The sequence below is a fragment of the Scyliorhinus canicula genome, chromosome 6, assembly GCF_902713615.1.
Source record: "Scyliorhinus canicula chromosome 6, sScyCan1.1, whole genome shotgun sequence".
In the NCBI taxonomy this organism is placed as follows: domain Eukaryota; kingdom Metazoa; phylum Chordata; class Chondrichthyes; order Carcharhiniformes; family Scyliorhinidae; genus Scyliorhinus; species Scyliorhinus canicula.
The window spans coordinates 1,992,198-2,015,001 of NC_052151.1; the positions used below are offsets into that span (position 1 = coordinate 1,992,198).

The 22,804-nt window shown below is 47.9% G+C and overlaps 1 protein-coding gene across 1 annotated transcript in view; it reads right to left on the reverse strand.

Annotated features, from left to right (window-relative positions):
- Positions 1-2,012: 2,012 nt before the first annotated feature.
- The window catches only part of LOC119966911 (heme-binding protein 2-like), a 35,598-nt gene continuing 14,806 nt past the window's right edge, over positions 2,013-22,804 (reverse strand). The window contains exons 3-4 of the mRNA XM_038798868.1: positions 11,077-11,251; positions 2,013-3,612 (exon numbers count right to left, since the gene is read on the reverse strand). Of these exons, the coding sequence (XP_038654796.1) occupies positions 3,450-3,612; positions 11,077-11,251 (338 nt within the window). The 3' untranslated portion in view covers positions 2,013-3,449. The remainder of the gene's footprint in view (positions 3,613-11,076; positions 11,252-22,804) is intronic.

Genomic DNA, 22,804 nt, shown 5'->3' on the forward strand with positions numbered 1-22,804 from the left:
GGTCTTCTTCGCAGGTTCACCTTCAACTTAGGCTGACCGCACTGCACGTGTGCAAATTTCCCCAGAACAGCTGATCAGTAGCTCTGCTCTGCTGCCCTCTGCTGGTTGCTTGCCTTTACTCAAACTCCTTGGGTCTTCTTCGCAGGTTCACCTTCAACTTAGGCTGACCGCACTGCACGTGTGCAAATTTCCCCAGAACAGCTGATCAGTAGCTCTGCTCTGCTGCCCTCTGCTGGGATGAAATTTTGGGATTAGGGGATTTGGGTAACATACCCACTGAGTGTCACATTGACAATAAATCCCTGTGGGGAAAAAGTGCACTCTACAAAAAGTGTCAATGAGAAAAGGCTCAGGATAGACATCGTAAGTTTGAAGCAGATGAAATGAAAAATGAAAATCGCTTATTGTCACGAGTAGGCTTCAATGAAGTTACTGTGAAAAGCCCCTAGTCGCCACATTACGGCGCCTGTCCGGGGAGGCTACTACGGGAATCGAACCGTGCTGCTGGCCTGCTTGATCTGCTTTAAAAGCCAGCGATTTAGCTGAGTGAGGTAAACCAGCCCCTAGCTAAACCAGCCCCTCCAGCCCCTCCAGATGTTGGACAGAGGAGAGGTAGCAAAAATTAAATGGGTTGACAGTAGCTATCAATTGTCAGACTGTTTAACAAAAAGAGGGGCTAGTTCACAGAAACTTTTGGATATTGTTAATGAAGGGCACCTGTTTCTGTGACTTTGTTTTTTTTTTCCTTCCAAAAAAAAGAAGTGGAGGGGCGGGGTCGGGGGGAAATTGCGTATGTTTTTGAGTTTGTTGTAATTTTGTTTTCACAAAATTATTTTTTTTCTCCCAGGAAGGGGAAGCTGTTAAGGAATAGGTTAAGAGACATTCCAATTAAATGTCTCATTTATGTTAAGTATCCAATAATTGACACTGATATGTAAAGAAGCTTTAGGAATGTGATGTGATGGTAGAGTTTTTGGACAGAAGTGTGTGAAAGAAACTAAAGGTGTTTGTGAGAAGGAGCAGAACTTTTGACACTTTATACAACAGCAGCTAGACAGCTGACATTTTGTCCTTCATACCGAGAGGATTTGAGTCTCGGAATAGAGATGTTTCACTGCAATTGTGTTGGGCATTGGTGAGGTCACACCTGGAGTATTGTGTGCAATTTTAGTGTCCTTATCTGAGGAAGGATGTTCTTGCTATGGAGGGAGAGCAGCAAAGGTTTACCCGGCTGATTCCTGGGATGGTGGGACTGTCAGATGAGGAGACACTAAATCGGTTAGGATTATATTCATTAGAGTTTCGAAGAGTGAGAGGGGATCTCATTGAAACTTACAAAATTCCAACAGGATTAGACAGATTCAGAAATAATGTTTTCGAGTCCCAGAACTCGGGGTCATAGTTTGAGGATAAGGGGTAAACCTTTTAAGACTGAGGTGAGGAGAAATGTCTTCACCCAGAGAGCGGGGAATCTGTGGAATTCACTCCCACAGAAAGTAGTTGATGCCAAAATGATTAGCAGAGCAGGCTAGAAGGGCTGAATGGCCTCCTCCTGTATCTCTGTATGTTGCTATGTTGGGATTCTATGAACCAGATCTCAAATTAAATTCCTCCCCGACCCACCCAGATTGGGGAGATTTTCTAAACAGGGAAAGAATTCCCAACACCAGATCGATGACTGATCCATGAATTGTTGAGTGTCGGTCTCTATCTCTCCAGTGATATCCCATTGACAGAGTTAGAAACACTGCTCAGAGTGGAGTTTGACAGGTTGACGTGTCGGACTGCACGCGGTGTGAGCTGTCACCTGACCAATATGGAGCTCGCTCTCCAAGTGTCACATCTCCCAATAAATTACTCTCCATCTCTTCATTCTTTCTCATTCTTTAATTTTACATCTCAACATCTTAACAGATCCACTGAAATGTGGAGAGTTTATCTGATGTGAAAGTAGTGATGTGATCATTGACCCAGATTGATTTGTGAGGAAGAATCTAACACGAGACCAAATGTGTAAATGCATCAGCCTCTTTATTTCACAGTGAGAATTCATTCCCAGCAGTTTGAAAAACAAAAGACAAACAAAGACTAGAAAACGATGCTTCACACCTGGGTCAGCAAACTGCCACTTTCCTGATCTGGGCCCATCTGTTTCCTGAACTTGGACTGATCTGAGTCAGATCAAACCCAATTGAGAAACAACCTTTTTAATCATCCCCACCACAATGTCCAGTGTTTGATTCTCAGGACTGGCAGGGAAAGGGAATATTTTACTGCCCACACAGGAGGTTGTGTCCATTAGCAGGTTTGTCCAGTGAGTGACGTGTTCTTCCTACAGTGCCCAGTATCTATACCACACAGTCTGTTATATGGTCCATTCCCATTATATTTCACAGCACAGGACACAGAACTATTCAAACATTGAAGCAAAATCTTCCAGATGATGTGATGAAAATCTCATTATTTTACAAATGGTGATCACACTGTCGCTTTACAGTTTAAACATCCCCTTGTAATTAAATAATTCCATCTGGAACTAACTCCGAGTGAGAGAGCCCAGGAACAGTCCCACATCTGATCACTCCATAATTTCACATTGAACAGCTTCAATACTCTGTGCTCTGTAACAAATCCCAACTCTTTTCACATCAACTTGAAACATTCTGGTCAGTATGATGGATAAATATGAATATATTCCATCGCTGTGTGAAGATAGAACATTCTGGAACTATATCTGACACTAGGGCCATCTCAGTCTCAGTTTCCCAATTCATTGAAAGCAAGATGACAGAAAAAGCAAATTAGTGCAGTGATTAATCCCCGTTCCCCAATAGAGGGCCCAGCACCCGGTACTATTGAGTTTTGCCCTGTATCTGTGCAGTGTGGAGCCGTGTTCAGCAATGAATTAGAGACGTTGAAGGGAGACCTAATTATAAACAATATTAATGGGAAATAGAGCAGGCGGGACTCAGAGACAGTCAAATATATCAGGGCTGGAGTCACATGTACGGTTAACGTGTGGGTGGACAATCACGTGTTTGCTCCACATTTGGTTGGTTCAGTGAGTGGTGAAGAACATGGCAGGTAGAATATGATGTGATGATGTTTGGGCTCCTTAGTTAAGGGTGGATGATCCGAGTTTAGTGGGAGTACATTCCCTGTTTATTAGACAGATTACACACTCGAGGGACAGTGTGGGAAGGTGGAGTTAAGGTCGAAGATCAGCCATGATCTTCCTGAACGGTGGAGCGGACTTGAAGAGTCTCTGTTTTTATTTAATTTTCAACAGACATTGCCGTCCCTCAAAGGTACTTCTTAGGGTAAGGAGATTAAAACTATGCTCAGTATTCCAGATTAAACCCAATTGAAAGTTAAACACTTAGGATAGAGTTAAGCACATCTCACTGTTTGATGCCATGAAAGGTACAGAACCTTCCAGAAAACCTTCATTATCCTGTCTTCATAAAACCTATTTCCATTAGCCCATGTGTGGTAAAATAAGCGATGCCAAAAAATGTGCTATTGAAGGGTCGGTTGTCTTGTTCCAAATCCTTCAGTAATCGAATCACACGTTCTTCAGTTTGCTGATCATCAACGTTCGTGTCAAAAACCCTGTAACAGAATTAAGAACAGAGGAATTTAATTTTTATCCTCCTGACAAATCCTGTTTGGAAAGTTGGTTGCCAGGACAACAGGGACAGGGGTTGACCATTCAGCCCATTGAGCGGCCTGCACCAGTCAGTTAGTCCACAGCTGGAGTAAGATCATCGAGAAGCTGGCCAAATGGGCAGGCAAGTGGCAGATAGAGTTTAACACAGAGAAATGTGAGGTGATGCATTTTACAGAAAGGGTGGAGAGAGTCAATGCAGACTAAATGGCACAGTTCTAAAGAGAGTGCAGTAGCAGAGGGACCTCGGGCTGCCATCGTGACTGGACAGGCAAAAGCAACAAGAGGCCGGTGTGAACATCACTTCCATCCGATAATCGATATGGAAGCAGAACTGACCCCCCCAGAATAGATTAGAACATAGAACACAGAACAATATAGCACAGAACAGGCCCTTCGGCCCACCATGTTGTGCCAAACTTTTGTCCTAGATTAAGAACTAATTAATCTACACCCCATTATTCTACCCTAATCCATGTACCTATCCAATAGCCGCTCGGAGGACCCTAATGTTTCTGACTCAACTACTTCCACAGGCAGTGCATTCCATGCCCCACTACTCTCTGGGTAAAGAACCTACCTCTGACATCCCCCCTATATCTTCCACCATTCACCTTCAATTTATGTCCCCTTGTAATGGTTTGTTCCACCCGGGGAAAAAGTCTCTGACTGTCTACTCTATCTATTCCCCTGATCAGTTTATAAACCTCTATCAAGTCGCCCCTCATCCTTCTCCGTTCTAATGAGAAAAGGCCTAGCACCCTCAACCTTTCCTTGTAAGACCTACACTCCATTCCAGGCAACATCCTGGTAAATCTCCTTTGCACCTTTTCCAAAGCTTCCACAGCCTTCCTAAAATGAGGTGACCAGAACTGCACACAGTACTCCAAATGTGGCCTGACCAAGGTTTTGTACAGCTGCATCATCACCTCACGGCTCTTAAATTCAATCCCTCTGCTAATGAACGCTAGCACACCATAGGCCTTCTTCACAGCTCTATCCACTTGAGTGGCAACTTTCAGAGATCTATAAACATAGACCCCAAGGTCTCTCTGCTCCTCCACATGGCCAAGAACCCTACCGTTACCCCGGTATTTCACATTCATATTTGTCCTTCCAAAATGGACAACCTCACACTTGTCAGGGTTAAACTCCATCTGCCACTTCTCAGCCCAGCTCTGCATCCTATCAATGTCTCTTTTCAGCCGACAACAGCCCTCCTCACTATCCATAACTCCACCAATCTTCGTATCATCTGCAAATTTACTGATCCACCCTTCAACTCCCTCATCCAAGTCATTGATGAAAATCACAAACAGCAGAGAACCCAGAACTGATCCCTGCGATACGCCACTGGTAACTGGGCTCCAGGCTGAATATTTGCCATCCACCACCACTCTCTGTCTTCTATTGGTTAGCCAGTTCTTTATCCAACTGGCCATATTTCCCACTATCCCATGCCTCCGTACTTTCTGCATAAGCCTACCATGGGGAACCTTATCAAATGCATTACTAAAATCCATGTACACTACATCCACTGATTTACTTTCATCCACGTGCTTGGTCACCTCCTCAAAGAATTCAACAAGACTTGTGAGGCAAGACCTACCCCACATAAATCCGTGCTGACAATCCCTAATCAAGCAGTGTCTTTCCAGATGCTCAGAAATCCTATCCCTCAGTACCCCTTCCATTACTTTGCCTACCATAGAACACAGAACATTACAGCGCAGTACGGGCCCTTCGGCCCTCGATGTTGCGCCGACCTGTGAAACCATCTGAAGCCTATCTGACCTACACTATTCCATTTTCATCCATATGTCTATCCAGTGACCACTTAAATGCCCTTAAAGTTGGCGAGTCTACTACTGTTGCAGGCAGGGCGTTCCACACCCCTACTACTCTCTGAGTAAAGAAACTGCCTCTGACATCTGTCCTATATCTATCACCCCTCAATTTAAAGCTATGTCCCCTCGTGTTGGTCATCACCATCCGAGGAAAAAGACTCTCACTGTCCACCCTATCTAACCCTCTGACTATCTTATATGTCTCTATTAAGTCACCTCTCAGTCTTCTCCTCTCTAACGAAAACAACCTCAAGTCCCTGAGCCTTTCCTCATAAGACCTTCCCTCCATACCAGGCAACATCTTAGTAAATCTCCTCTGAACCCTTTCCAAAGCTTCCACATCCTTCCTATAATGTGGTGACCAGAACTGCACACAGTACTCCAGGTGCGGCCGCACCAGAGTTTTGTACAGCTGCAGCATGACCTCGTGGCTCCGAAACTCAATCCCCCTACTGATTAAGGCTAGCACACCATATGCCTTCTTAACAGCCCTATTAACCTGGGTGGCAACTTTCAGGGATTTATGTACCTGGATGCCGAGATCTCTCTGTTCATCTACACTACCAAGAATCTTGCCATTAGCCCAGTACTCTGCATTCCTGTTACTCCTTCCAAAGTGAACCACCTCACACTTTTCCACATTAAACTCCATCTGCCACCTCTCAGCCCAGCTCTGCAGCTTATCTATGTCCCTCTGTAACCGATAACATCCTTCAGCACTATCCACAACTCCACCGATCTTCGTGTCATCTGCAAATTTACTAACCCATCCTTCTACACCCTCTTCCAAGTCATTTATAAAAATGACAAACAGCAGTGGCCCCAAAACAGATCCTTGCGGTACACCACTAGTAACTGAACTCCAGGATGAACATTTGCCATCAACCACCACCCTCTGTCTTCTTTCAGCTAGCCAATTACTGATCCAAACCGCTAAATCACCTTCAATCCCATACTTCCGTATTTTCTGCAATAGCCTACCGTGGGAACCTTATCAAACGCCTTACTGAAATCCATATACACCACATCAACCGCTTTACCCTCATCCACCTGTTTGGTCAACTTCTCAAAAAACTCAATAAGGTTTGTGAGGCATGACCTACCCTTCACAAAACCGTGTTGAGTATCGCTAATCAACTTGTTCTTTTCAAGATGATTATAACCTCGATATCTCTAATAACCTTTTCCAACATATTACCCACAACTGAAGTAAGGCTCACAGGTCTATAATTACCAGGGTTATCCCTATTCCTTTTCATGAACAGGGGCACGACATTCGCACCTCTCCAATCCCTTGGTCCCACCCCTGTTGACAGTGAGGACGAAAAGATCATTGCTAACGGCTCTGCAATTTCATCTCTTGCTTCCCATAGAATCCTTGGATATATCCCGTCAGGCCCGGGGGACTTGTCTATCCTCAAGTTTTTCAAAATGCCCAACACAACTTCTTTCTGAACAAGTATCTCCTCGAGCTTACCAGTCTGTTTTACACTGTCCTCTCCAACAATATGGCCCCTCTCATTCGTAAATACTGGAGAAAAGTACTCGTTCAAGACCTCTATCTCTTCAGACTCAATACACAATCCCCCGATACTCTCCATGATCAGACATACCCTCACTCTAGTCACTCTCATATTTCTCACATATGTGTAAAAGGCCTTGGGGTTTTCCTCGATCCTCCCCGTCAAAGATTTTTCAGGCCCTCTCTTAGCTCTCCTAATCCCTTTCTTCAGTTCCCTCCTGGCTATCTTGTATCCCTCCAGCGCCCTGTCTGAACCTTGTTTCCTCAGCCATACATAAGTCTCCTTCTTCCTCTTAACAAGACATTCAACCTCTCTTGTCAACCATGGTTCCCTCACTCGACCATCTCTTCCCTGCCTGACAGAGACATACATATCAAGGACACATAGTATCTGTTCCTTGAACAATTCCACATTTTCATTGTGTCCTTCCCCGACAGCCTTTGTTCCCAACTTATGCACTTCAGTTCTTATCTGACAGCATCGTATTTACCCTTCCCCCAATTGTAAACCTTGCCCTGTTACACGCACCTATCCCTCTCCATTGCTAAAGTGAGAGTCACAGAATTGTGGTCACTATCTCCAAATGCTCCCCCACTAACAAATCTATCACTTACCCTGGTTCATTACCAAGTACCAAATCCAATATGGCCTCCCCTCTGGTCGGACAATCTACATACTGTGTTAGAAAAGCTTCCTGGACACACTGCACAAACACCACCCCATCCAAACTATTTGATCTGAAGAGTTTCCACTCAATACTTGGGAAGTTGAAGTCACCCATGTCTACTACCCTGTGACTTCTGCACCTTTCCAAAATCTGTTTCCCAATCTGTTCCTCCACATCTCTGCTGCTATTGGGGGGCCTATAGAAAACTCCCAACAAGGTGACTGCTCCTTTCCTATTTCTGACTTCAACCCATATTACCTCAGTAGGCAGATCCCCCTCGAACTGCCTTTCTGCAGCTGTTATACTATCTCTAATTAACAATGCCACCCCCCCCCCCACCTCTTTTACCATCCTCCCTAATCTTGTTGAAACATCTATACCCAGGGACCTCCAACATCCATTTCTGCCCCTCTTCTATCCAAGTTTCCGTGATGGCCACCACATCGTAGTCCCAAGTACCGATCACCCACCTTATTCCTGATGCTTGTTGCGTTGAAGTATACACACTTCAACCCATCTCCTTGCCTGCAAGTACTCTCCTTTCTCAGTGTTACCTTCCCCACTGCTTCACTACATGCTTTGACATCCTGAACATCAGCTACCTTAGTTGCTGGAATAAAATCCGGTTCCTATTCCCCTGCCAAATTAGTTTAAACCCTTCCGAAGAGTACTAGAAAACCTCCCTCCCAGGATATTGGTGCCCCTCTGGTTCAGATGCAACCCGTCCTGCTTGTACAGGTCCCACCTTCCCCAGAATGCGCTCCAATTATCCAAATACCTGAAGCCCTCCCTCCTACACCATTCCTGCAGCCACGTGTTCAACTGCACTCTCTCCCTATTCCTAGCCTCACTATCACGTGGCACCGGCAACAAACCAGAGATGACAACTCTGTCTGTCCTGGCTTTTAACTTCCAGCCTAACTCCCTAAACTCGTTTATTACATCCACACCCCTTTTCCTACCTACGTCGTTGGTACCAATGTGCACCACGACTTCTGGCTGCTCACCCTCCCCCTTCAGGATCCTGAAGACACGATCTGAGACATCCCTGGCCCTGGCACCCGGGAGGCATCGTACAGCATCTCCGATCTATTCCCCTAACCATTGAATCTCCTACTACTATTGCTTTTCTACTCTCCCCCCTTCCCTTCTGAGTCCCAGAACCAGACGCAGTGCGAGAGAACTGGCTGCTAGGGCCTTCCCCCGGTAGGTCATCCCCTCAACATCATCCTAAACAGTATACTTGCTTTGAAGGGGAACGGCCACAAGGGATCCCTGCACTGTCTGCCCGTTCGTTTTCTTTCCCCTGACTGTAACCCAGCTACTCTTGTCCTGTACCTTGGGTGTGGCTACCTCCCTGTAACTCTTCTCAATAACCCCCTCTGCTTCCTGGATGATCCGAAGTTCATTGATCTCCAGCTCCAGTTCCCTAACACGGTGTCTGAGGAGCTGGAGTTGGGTGCACATCCGCAGGTATAGTCCACGGGGACACCGATGGTATCCCTCACCACCCACATCCTACAGGAGGAGCATGCAACTGCCCTAGCCTCCATCCCCTCTAACCTTACAGAATATAGCTGCCCTGTGGACCAATTGGATCTCCGCCCTCCGACTCTGCTCCCAATAAGCTGTACTCTCTGTATACTCCCTGTGACTCTGCTCCCAATAAGCTGTACTCTCTGTAAACTCCCTCCGACTCTGCTCCCAATAAGCTGTACTCTCTGTAAACTCCCTCCGACTCTGCTCCCAATAAGCTGTACTCTCTGTAAACTCCCTCTGACTCTGCTCCCAATGAGCTGTACTCTCTGTATACTCCCTCTGACTCTGCTCCCAATAAGCTGTACTCTCTGTATACTCCCTCCGACTCTGCTCCCAATAAGCTGTACTCTCTGTATACTCCCTGCTCCCTTCTCGCTGTTTGAGGAAATGTTGGAAACAAAATCAAAGGAGCACCTTCCTCCCTCCTCACCTAACTCCATTAGTCACCAAACTCTCACTATAGCACTCAATTGCACCCAAATTCAGCACTCCCTTAGTCACCAAACTCTCACTATAGCACTCAATTGCACCCAAATTCAGCACTCCCTCAGTCACCAAACTCTCACTATAGCACTCAAATGCACCCAAATTCAGCACTCCCTCAGTCACCAAACTCTCCCTATAGCACTCAAATGTACCCAAATGCAGCACTCCCTCAGTCACCAAACTCTCACTATAGCACTCAAATGCACCCAAATTCAGCACTCCCTCAGTCACCAAACTCTCCCTATAGCACCCAAATGCACCCAAATTCAGCACTCCCTCAGTCATCAAACTCTCACTGTAGCACTCAATTGCACCCAAATTCAGCACTCCCTTAGTCACCAAACTCTCACTATAGCACTCAATTGCACCCAAATTCAGCACTCCCTCAGTCACCAAACTCTCCCAATAGCACTCAAATGCACCCAAATTCAGCACTCCCTCAGTCACCAAACTCTCACTATAGCACTCAAATGCACCCAAATTCAGCACTCCCTCAGTCACCAAACTCTCACTATAGCACTCAAATGCACCCAAATTCAGCACTCCCTCAGTCACCAAACTCTCACTATAGCACTCAAATGCACCCAAATTCAGCACTCCCTCAGTTACCAAACTCTCCCTATAGCACTCAAATTCACCCAAATTCAGCACTCCCTCAGTCACCAAACTCTCACTATAGCACTCAAATGCACCCAAATTCAGCACACCCTCAGTCACCAAACTCTCACTATAGCACTCAAATTCACCCAAATTCAGCATTCAGTGCAAACCAATCCTCTGCCATTCCTGCGGGAAAACGCCAGTGTGAGAAACATTCTTCACAATGTAGTGTGCCAAAGTCAGGATGCCTGCGCTGCCCACAGAGTTGAGGATGGCGAGCGCCCACAACCCTGGACCCTGGAACATCACAGCAGTGGGGTGGGGGAGATTGGGCCCTTGAATCTTCCGTATTATGTGTTCTGGAGGGGGTCCTTCTGCTGGCCTGTTTCTGGGTGACCAATGTTCCTGGAAATCTATCTGCATTTTCAGGAGGTCCACCTTCTTTTGTCAACATGGCTCAGTGTTGTTGGCATCTTTTCAATATGACACCCGGGCAGGAGGGCGGACTCCACACCATCCAGGCCTGACCCACTGCTGAAAACAGCGGAAAACACCCAGGGGAATAATTAATGATGGGTGGGAAGATTCAGAGTGTTTTCCGGCAAGAAGCCGCAGCAGGAACACTCCACATTCCCGCCCACACCACGGCACTCAAAACGGGAGAATCCCGCCCCAGGCTGAGTGATGTTGATACAAGAGCTGAGAGAAAGGAAACATCAATCACAATATATCAGTCACTAAACTCACCTGGTGTAGTACCAAACACGAGGCCCAGTTTGTAATGTAACTGTTGGATCTGTTGGTTCAGGTGGGTTGTTGACTTCGGGAACTATCAGGAGATATACACTGAATCTTTGTTGTATTTTACCATTTTCTAAATATCCAACAAATCCCCAAGGTGCAGTGAGAGGGACAACAGTACCTGTAGACAGAGAGACAGTGAATATAACTGGGTAATCAGCTTACGGGGAGTAAAAAGTTACAGGTGAGGGGGTAGGGTGACTTTGTTGAAATGTGGAAAATGTTGTGATATCACTTTAATGGAATATGCAAATGAACAAGTAGCCAGGATGTAGAGCAGCACTTGATGAACTAACTCCACCATCAACAACAACCAAACAAATCATCCTGAAGCCCTGACAATCGTGGCTGGAAATTTCAACCAGGCCGACCTCAGGAATGTTCCACCCAAACTCCATCAACATATCTCCTGCTCTGCCAGAGGTACAAACACCCTGGACCACTGCTACACGGGCATCAAAGGATTCTCCCGCTCCATTCCCCAACCACACTTTGGCAAATCCAACCACAAGTCAGTATTCCTACTTCCGGCTTACAAACAGCAACAGCAGCGTGATGCATCGGAACAGCTTCTTCCCCACAGCTACTGGACTCCTCAACGACTCCCCCCCGGACTGATCTGTTCCCTGTACGAACACTATTCACGATGCTCTATGCTGCTCTTGCTCATGTTTTTGCTTTGTTTGGCCCCTTGCTCCGCACTGTAACCAGTCACTGTCGATGTCCCATATGTCAATGTTCTCTGTTGATTATTATTTTGTCTGCTTTGTACGTACTGTGTACGTTCCCTCGGCCGCAGAAAAATACTTTTCACTGTACTTCGGTACATGTGACAATAAATCAAATCAATCAGCACGTGCCCAGCATGGTCCCATTGAGTGGCGGACTGGCCAGGGTGCCAGCTTACCCGATGGCAAGTGGGCCCCTGATGAAGTGGGCCCCGTATATCAAATAAAAATGCAATAAAGAAAGAAACACAGACAACTGTTTTAGTAATAAAAAGGAATAAGAAAAAAAAGGGGGGCTGGTTCACCCGGGTCGGACATAGCTGGAAATCCACGTTTTCAGCAAGAGTGTGTGAATTTAAAGATAAAGTTACAGTTTGTGATTTGAGATGGTCGGCAACTTGAAAGGAGATCAAGCAGTACATAGGGTCGTGAGGTCACCGAAAAGGAGAAGCGGTACCTTTGACCGTGAATCATGAGGTCAAAGATATTGAAGTGACAAGCCATGATCGGTAAACTCAAAGGGTTGCGACTTGTAACACTACACTGGTATCAAACTGGACATGTTAACTTTGGTCGTGGGACCATTCTTTTTTTTTTATAAATTTAGATTACCCAATTATTTTTTCTATTAAGGGGCAATTTAGCGTGGCCAATCCACCTACTCTGCACATTTTTGGGTTGTGGGGGCGAAACCCACGCAGACACGGGGAGAATGTGCAAACTCCACACGGACAGTGACCCAGAGCCGGGATCGAACCTGGGACCTAAGCGCCGTGAGGCGGTTGTGCTAGCCACTAGGCCACCGTGCTGCCCTATGGGACCATTCTTAATGTCTTACTAGAGTCGGACCAAATTTCTAAGTTTCAACAGTTGTCTCAGTTGCTTGCTGGTGTGAACACTGGACAGTGGCTTGTCTCCTCTTCTGAAGCTGCATAGGCCACAGTAATATTGACTAATGAACATAGCCTATTGAAGTGTAAGTAAGTTATTTTATATTTTTTATCAAGTAGGGGTTTATCTGGCGTTCCTTCAAGTTATTCTTGCAATCATCAATATTCATTTTTCCCAATGTGGGCTATTTTTAATTAAGTTTAAATTTCAGGAATATTACCCCTACCAGCATGGAAAAGAAAAAGCATAAATCTGGGTCACTAAAACGCAAAGAACAAAAAGAAGCAGAAAGGAAGGAATCAGCCAAGCGATGCAGGCCTATTACAGAGTTTATAATACCACAAGCACAATCCACATCAATATCCAGTTCTGCAACAAATAATCAAGAAGCAAGAAACAATCCTCATGGTGATGGTGCAATGACATGCGAGTTACAAGAACAGAGAAGAGCTACTTTGAATGTAGAGACAAATACAAGTGCATCCATTACTAATTAACCCAGGCCCAATATTTCTTCTGGCTTCGTTGTTCCGGTATCTGTATTGCCTGTAGTTGCAACATCTGAACACATAGCTTCAACTAGTGACAGGGAATCAGATATTCCTTCAAGCATAAATGACTTGGTTTCTGAAGCACACCCTGTAAATGAACCTATGCAAGAAAATGAAAGATCAATTACTGGAATCTTCCAATATCCATCACGAGCAAAGCTAAAACAGTGTTTTGCTGAACATCCACTTCAGCCACTTGATAATCTGCCATTTGTTGCTCGTTTGTATGAGAGGAAAATTATGAATGACTCAGTTCCAAGAAAATGGCTAATATGTAACAAAGAAAATAGATGCTTATATTGTTCATACTGCTTAGCCTTTGAGTTTCTCAACACTTGTAATCCATCACCCTTTGTACGTGGCTTTAGTGACTACAGGCGTATTAGCCAGAGATTGACTTTACATGAATCGACAACAACACATGACAGAAATGCTCAGCAATATATCAGTGTGGTTAATGATGGCACCTTAGATAAATTTTTTGCAGCATCACTAATTAAAAGGAAAGAAGAAGTATTGAAGCAGAGAAGTATTGTCATGAGGATTATAGACATCATAAAGATGTTAGGCAAGCAAGCACTTCCTTTTCGAGGTCACAGAAATGACTCGGCCTACACTCTAGATAATGAGGTTCTGAATCATGGCCATTTTTTAGCTACAGTGCAGTTGATGGCAAAATATGACCCCATTATGGCAGCTCAAGTTTCTGCAGTGCAAAACCAGTCTAAACAAAGAATCAAACGATTAGAGCAACAAGGAAAGGCTCAAAGTAAAGGCCGTGGTGGACTTGTTACATACCTGAGTAAAACAACTATAAACATGTTAATCAAAATTATGAAGAATATGATACAAGAAAGAATTAGTCATGAAGTTTCTCAAGCAAAATATTATTCTATTCAGGTTGATTCAACACAAGATAATTCATCCATCGATCAGTTTAGCATTATTATTCGGTATGTGCTTAAAGGTATTATCTATGAGCGAGTACTTTCAGTTGTGCCAAGTAATGATGGTACAGGACAGGGACTTTTTGATCTATTGATTGAAACATTACAGCATCTTAAAATTGACCCCCAAAAATGTTTATCTGATAGCACAGATGGCGCTGCAAGCTACCATGGCCAGTATAATGGTTTACAAAGTCAAATTGCTGATGTGGCTGATCAACATGTTCATATATGGTGCTATGCCCATGTCTTGAATTTGGTGATAACTGAAACAACAAAATGTTGTGTGCCTGCAGTTTCTTTTTTCAATTTGCTCCAGAATATAGAAACTTTTGTGAAAGCATCATACAAGAGAATGGCTGTATGGATAGAAGTTGTTGGAAAACATCTAGGACAAGAAAAAATGAAACGATTAAAGCTAATTGGTGAGACCAGATGGTCAGGAAAATCCAATGCAGCAACTACTATATTTGGACGTTTTGATGATGCCGCTGCCAGTACTTTCGTAAATCTATTGACATGCTTATCAATGATACAAGATTCAGAAAAGTTTGATGCAAAAACAAAACATGAAGCAAATTTTTTGCTTCAAAGTCTTCTCAAGTTTGAAACCATATTGACAGCATTTACTTACTTGTATATATTTGAAACTACAACCCCGTTATCAAGTTATCTACAGACAAGTGGTTTAGATATGTTTACTGCATGGAGTTTGGTAGATTCAGCTACAACAAAGTTGAAGGAACAGACAAGAACATTTGATAACGTTCACAGCAAGGCTTTGGAATTTGTAAATAAATGTAATGACAGGATTTCACAGATGAATATGGATGAAAATCAAACATTGGAAATTGATGCGTTGGAAACAGCATTGCCAGTTAAGTGGCAGAGGAAGAAGAAAAGAATGGCAGATGAGCTTATTGATGATGAAAGAAATTCCTCAGATTCTCTCGCTGATTTTCGAGTAAATGTGTTTAACCTAATAATGGATCGCATTGTCCAGTCACGAGAATCACGCTTTGTACAACACAAACAGTTGTATAAAGATTTGTCCTGCTTGGACCCAGCAAAGTTTAAAACTATTGCAGAGAAGGGCCTTGAAGATGAAGCATTGGAAGGTATTATTAAGCTGTTTCCACAAATCAGCAAAGATCAAGTAATATTGGAATTGTTTTCTTTTGCTTCAAACTTTGATGTATTAAAGCTATTGCTTAATGATGGTGAGGATATGGATTCCAGTTGCAACAATTGTATAATTTGCAGCACTTGCCCATCGTGTGGACTAAAAATTCTGGCATCCAACAGACTTCATGACAAGGCATATGATAACCTTTATGAACTTTATAAAGTCATCTGTAGACTATCAGTTACTCAAGTCCAATGTGAGAGGACATTTTCAAAGCTAAAGATCATAAAGACAAGGTTAAGAAATTCACTGTCTGAGGAGAATTTGGAATCATACATGTTGCTATCCATTGAAAAGGAATTGTTAGATGAATTGGATGCAGAAGCAATTATTGGCAGATTTGTACAATTATCTAGCGAACACAAACGATTGCCCATAATATAGAGGACTGCATGCAATGCTCTATTGTGCTTTTGAACTATCTGTTAATGTGTAAATTGTGCAGAAAACTATTTTTAAATGTCAACCAATTACTAAAAAAAATTTTTTAAATTATAACATTCTGTGTTTACATTTGGTATCTACTGCCAGTAATATGTACAGTACATGTACACTGTAATTACTAAGAAATACACATTTTTCCACAAAAATTTTAGTTGTACCTTTTTTCCATCTGTATTTTTTGAAAATTTTATTTATTCGTTATGAAAATTAAATGATAGCATTGTAGTTGTGGGTGGGCCCCCTTTGTCTCCTGGCAACCAATATTTTTAGACCCAGTCCGCCACTGGCTCCCATTCATAGTGTGAGTGCCGACACCATATTGAAATGTCAGTCCAGCTCACTCATCTCACTCTGTGCAGCCCCCTCCCTTCACCAGACTGTGCAGCACGTTAACACCCAGCTGCAAAAGCCCCACAGCCTCGAGGGACAGTCTGTTCCTCAATCTACCCCCCTCCCTGCCCCCCCTCCCGAGACCCACACCCCCCTCCCTGCCCCTTCCCGAGACCCACACCCCCCTCCCTGCCCCCCCCCCCCCGAGATCTACCCCCTCACACCCCCCTCCCTGCCTCCACAGCCCATAACCTGTCAGATGCCATCTTGACTTCATCAAGCCATCAGAACAACCCCCCTGAACCCCACAACGCACCTCACACTCCTCCCCGGGTCAAAATTTGTACCTTTGTTGTGGTGGCTGCTGAGTGTCACAGAGCTGTCCAGATAGACACTGGTGTGTGTCACTGCTGGAAGGGCAGACAGCACAGAGCTGCCCAGATAGACACTGGTCTGTGTCACTGCTGGAAGGGCAGACAGCACAGAGCTGTGCAGATAGACACTGGTGTGTGTCCCTGCTGGAAGGGCAGACAGCACAGAGCTGTCCAGATAGAGACTGGTGTGTGTCACTGCTCGAAGGGCAGACAGCACAGAGCTGCCCAGATAGACACTGGTGTGTGTCACTGCTGGAAGGGCAGACAGCACAGAGCTGTCCAGATAGACACTGGTGTGTGTCCCTGCTGGAAGGGCAGACAGCACAGAGCTGCCCAGATAGACACTGGTGTTTGTCACTGCTGGAAGGGCAGACAGCACAGAGCTGCCCAGATAGACACTGGTGTGTGTCCCTGCTGGAAGGAGGAGACAGCACAGAGCTGCCCAGATAGACACTGGTGTGTGTCCCTGCTGGAAGGGGGAGACAGCACAGAGCTGCCCAGATAGACACTGGTGTGTGTCACTGCTGGAAGGGCAGACAGCACAGAGCTGTCCAGATAGACACTGGTGTGTGTCCCTGCTGGAAGGGCAGACAGCACAGAGCTGCCCAGATAGACACTGGTGTGTGTCCCTGCTGGAAGGGCAGACAGCACAGAGCTGTCCAGATAGACACTGGTGTGTGTCACTGCTGGAAGGGCAGACAGCACAGAACTGCCCAGATAGACACTGGTGTGTGTCACTGCTGGAAGGGCAGACAGCACAGAGCTGTGCAGATAGACACTGGTGTGTGTCACTGCTGGAAGGGCAGACAGCACAGAGCTGTCCAGATAGACACTGGTCTGTGTCACTGCTGGAAGGGCAGACAGCACAGAGCTGTGCAGATAGACACTGGTGTGTGTCCCTGCTGGAAGGGCAGACAGCACAGAGCTGCCCAGATAGACACTGGTGTGTGTCACTGCTGGAAGGGCAGACAGCACAGAGCTGCCCAGATAGACACTGGTGTGTGTCCCTGCTGGAAGGGCAGACAGCACAGAGCTGCCCAGATAGACACTGGTGTGTGTCACTGCTGGAAGGGCAGACAGCACAGAGCTGCCCAGATAGACACTGGTGTGTGTCCCTGCTGGAAGGGCAGACAGCACAGAGCTGTCCAGATAGACACTGGTGTGTGTCACTGCTGGAAGGGCAGACAGCACAGAGCTGCCCAGATAGACACTGGTGTGTGTCCCTGCTGGAAGGAGGAGACAGCACAGAGCTGCCCAGATAGACACTGGTGTGTGTCACTGCTGGAAGGGCAGACAGCACAGAGCTGCCCAGATAGACACTGGTCTGTGTCCCTGCTGGAAGGAGGAGACAGCACAGAGCTGTCCAGATAGACACTGGTGTGTGTCACTGCTGGAAGGGCAGACAGCACAGAGCTGCCCTGATAGACACTGGTGTGTGTCACTGCTGGAAGGGCAGACAGCACAGAGCTGCCCAGATAGACACTGGTGTGTGTCCCTGCTGGAAGGGCAGACAGCACAGAGCTGTCCAGATAGACACTGGTCTGTGTCACTGCTGGAAGGGCAGACAGCACAGAGCTGTGCAGATAGACACTGGTGTGTGTCCCTGCTGGAAGGGCAGACAGCACAGAGCTGCCCAGATAGACACTGGTGTGTGTCACTGCTGGAAGGGCAGACAGCACAGAGCTGCCCAGATAGACACTGGTGTGTGTCCCTGCTGGAAGGGCAGACAGCACAGAGCTGCCCAGAGAGACACTGGTGTGTGTCACTGCTGGAAGGGCAGACAGCACAGAGCTGCCCAGATAGACACTGGTGTGTGTCCCTGCTGGAAGGGCAGACAGCACAGAGCTTCCCAGATAGACACTGGTGTGTGTCCCTGCTGGAAGGGCAGACAGCACAGAGCTGCCCAGATAGACACTGGTGTGTGTCACTGCTGGAAGGAGGAGACAGCACAGAGCTGCCCAGATAGACACTGGTGTGTGTCCCTGCTGGAAGGGGGAGACAGCACAGAGCTGCCCAGATAGACACAGGTCTGTGTCACTGCTGGAAGGGCAGACAGCACAGAGCTGCCCAGATAGACACTGGTGTGTGTCACTGCTGGAAGGGCAGACAGCACAGAGCGGTCCAGATAGACACTGGTGTGTGTCACTGCTGGAAGGGCAGACAGCACAGAGCTGCCCAGATAGACACTGGTGTGTGTCACTGCTGGAAGGAGGAGACAGCACTGAGCTGCCCAGATAGACACTGGTGTGTGTCACTGCTGGAAGGGCAGACAGCACAGAGCTGTCCAGATAGACACTGGTGTGTGTCCCTGCTGGAAGGGCAGACAGCACAGAGCTGTGCAGATAGACACTGGTGTGTGTCCCTGCTGGAAGGGCAGACAGCACAGAGCTGCCCAGATAGACACTGGTCTGTGTCACTGCTGGAAGGGCAGACAGCACAGAGCTGCCCAGATAGACACTGGTGTGTGTCACTGCTGGAAGGGCAGACAGCACAGAGCTGTCCAGATAGACACTGGTGTGTGTCCCTGCTGGAAGGGCAGACAGCACAGAGCTGTCCAGATAGACACTGGTCTGTGTAACTGCTGGAAGGGCAGACAGCACAGAGCTGTGCAGATAGACACTTGTCTGTGTCCCTGCTGGAAGGGCAGACAGCACAGAGCTGCCCAGATAGACACTGGTGTGTGTCACTGCTGGAAGGGCAGACAGCACAGAGCTGCCCAGATAGACACTGGTGTGTGTCACTGCTGGAAGGGCAGACAGCACAGAGCTGCCCAGATAGACACTGGTGTGTGTCCCTGCTGGAAGGGCAGACAGCACAGAGCTGCCCAGATAGACACTAGTGTGTGTCGCTGCTGGAAGGGCAGACAGCACAGAGCTGCCCAGATAGACACTGGTGTGTGTCCCTGCTGGAAGGGCAGACAGCACAGAGCTTCCCAGATAGACACTGGTGTGTGTCCCTGCTGGAAGGGCAGACAGCACAGAGCTGCCCAGATAGACACTGGTGTGTGTCACTGCTGGAAGGGCAGACAGCACAGAGCTGCCCAGATAGACACTGGTGTGTGTCACTGCTGGAAGGAGGAGACAGCACAGAGCTGCCCAGATAGACACTGGTGTGTGTCCCTGCTGGAAGGGGAGACAGCACAGAGCTGCCCAGATAGACACAGGTCTGTGTCACTGCTGGAAGGGCAGACAGCACAGAGCTGCCCAGATAGACACTGGTCTGTGTCACAGCTGGAAGGGCAGACAGCACAGAGCGGTTCAGATAGACACTGGTGTGTGTCACTGCTGGAAGGGCAGACAGCACAGAGCGGTTCAGATAGACACTGGTGTGTGTCACTGCTGGAAGGGCAGACAGCACAGAGCTGTCCAGATAGACACTGGTGTGTGTCACTGCTGGAAGGGCAGACAGCACAGAGCTGCCCAGATAGACACTGGTGTGTGTCACTGCTGGAAGGGCAGACAGCACAGAGCTGTCCAGATAGACACTGGTGTGTGTCCCTGCTGGAAGGGCAGACAGCACAGAGCTGCCCAGATAGACACTGGTGTGTGTCCCTGCTGGAAGGGCAGACAGCACAGAGCTGCCCAGATAGACACTGGTGTGTGTCACTGCTGGAAGGGCAGACAGCACAGAGCTGTCCAGATAGACACTGGTCTGTGTCCCTGCTGGAAGGAGGAGACAGCACAGAGCTGCCCAGATAGACACTGGTGTGTGTCACTGCTGGAAGGGCAGACAGCACAGAGCTGTCCAGATAGACACTGGTCTGTGTCACTGCTGGAAGGGCAGACAGCACAGAGCTGTGCAGATAGACACTGGTGTGTGTCCCTGCTGGAAGGGCAGACAGCACAGAGCTGCCCAGATAGACACTGGTGTGTGTCACTGCTGGAAGGGCAGACAGCACAGAGCTGCCCAGATAGACACTGGTGTGTGCCCCTGCTGGAAGGGCAGACAGCACAGAGCTGCCCAGATAGAAACTGGTGTGTGTCACTGCTGGAAGGGCAGACAGCACAGAGCTGCCCAGATAGACACTGGTGTGTGTCCCTGCTGGAAGGGCAGACAGCACAGAGCTTCCCAGATAGACACTGGTGTGTGTCCCTGCTGGAAGGGCAGACAGCACAGAGCTGCCCAGATAGACACTGGTGTGTGTCACTGCTGGAAGGAGGAGACAGCACAGAGCTGCCCAGATAGACACTGGTGTGTGTCCCTGCTGGAAGGGGAGACAGCACAGAGCTGCCCAGATAGACACAGGTCTGTGTCACTGCTGGAAGGGCAGACAGCACAGAGCTGCCCAGATAGACACTGGTGTGTGTCACTGCTGGAAGGGCAGACAGCACAGAGCGGTCCAGATAGACACTGGTGTGTGTCACTGCTGGAAGGGCAGACAGCACAGAGCTGCCCAGATAGACACTGGTGTGTGTCACTGCTGGAAGGGCAGACAGCACAGAGCTGCCCAGATAGACACTGGTGTGTGTCCCTGCTGGAAGGGCAGACAGCACAGAGCTGCCCAGATAGACACTGGTGTGTGTCACTGCTGGAAGGGCAGACAGCACAGAGCTGCCCAGATAGACACTGGTGTGTGTCCCTGCTGGAAGGGCAGACAGCACAGAGCTTCCCAGATAGACACTGGTGTGTGTCCCTGCTGGAAGGGCAGACAGCACAGAGCTGCCCAGATAGACACTGGTGTGTGTCACTGCTGGAAGGAGGAGACAGCACAGAGCTGCCCAGATAGACACTGGTGTGTGTCCCTGCTAGAAGGGGGAGACAGCACAGAGCTGCCCAGATAGACACTGGTCTGTGTCACTGCTGGAAGGGCAGACAGCACAGAGCTGCCCAGATAGACACTGGTGTGTGTCACTGCTGGAAGGGCAGACAGCACAGAGCTGTCCAGATAGACACTGGTGTGTGTCAATGCTGGAAGGGCAGACAGCACCGAGCTGCCCAGATAGACACTGGTGTGTGTCCCTGCTGGAAGGGCAGACAGCACAGAGCTGCCCAGATAGACACTGGTGTGTGTCCCTGCTGGAAGGAGGAGACAGCACAGAGCTGTCCAGATAGACACTGGTGTGTGTCCCTGCTGGAAGGGCAGACAGCACAGAGCTGCCCAGATAGACACTGGTGTGTGTCCCTGCTGGAAGGAGGAGACAGCACAGAGCTGTCCAGATTGACACTGGTGTGTGTCACTGCTGGAAGGGCAGACAGCACAGAGCTGCCCAGATAGACACTGGTGTGTGTCCCAGCTGGAAGGGCAGACAGCACAGAGCTGCCCAGATAGACACAGGTGTGTGTCACTGCTGGAAGGGCAGACAGCACAGAGCTGCCCAGATAGACACTGGTGTGTGTCACTGCTGGAAGGGCAGACAGCACAGAGCTGTCCAGATAGACACTGGTCTGTGTCACTGCTGGAAGGGCAGACAGCACAGAGCTGTCCAGATAGACACTGGTGTGTGTCAATGCTGGAAGGGCAGACAGCACCGAGCTGCCCAGATAGACACTGGTGTGTGTCCCTGCTGGAAGGGCAGACAGCACAGAGCTGCCCAAATAGACACTGGTCTGTGTAACTGCTGGAAGGGCAGACAGCACAGAGCTGTGCAGATAGACACTTGTCTGTTTCCCTGCTGGAAGGGCAGACAGCACAGAGCTGCCCAGATAGACACTGGTGTGTGTCACTGCTGGAAGGGCAGACAGCACAGAGCTGCCCAGATAGACACTGGTGTGTGTCACTGCTGGAAGGGCAGACAGCACAGAGCTGCCCAGATAGACACTGGTGTGTGTCCCTGCTGGAAGGGCAGACAGCACAGAGCTGCCCAGATAGACACTGGTGTGTGTCACTGCTGGAAGGGCAGACAGCACAGAGCTGCCCAGATAGACACTGGTGTGTGTCCCTGCTGGAAGGTCAGACAGCACAGAGCTTCCCAGATAGACACTGGTGTGTGTCCCTGCTGGAAGGGCAGACAGCACAGAGCTGCCCAGATAGACACTGGTCTGTGTCACAGCTGGAAGGGCAGACAGCACAGAGCTGCCCAGATAGACACTGGTGTGTGTCACTGCTGGAAGGGCAGACAGCACAGAGCTGTCCAGATAGACACTGGTGTGTGTCAATGCTGGAAGGGCAGACAGCACCGAGCTGCCCAGATAGACACTGGTGTGTGTCCCTGCTGGAAGGGCAGACAGCACAGAGCTGCCCAGATAGACACTGGTGTGTGTCCCTGCTGGAAGGAGGAGACAG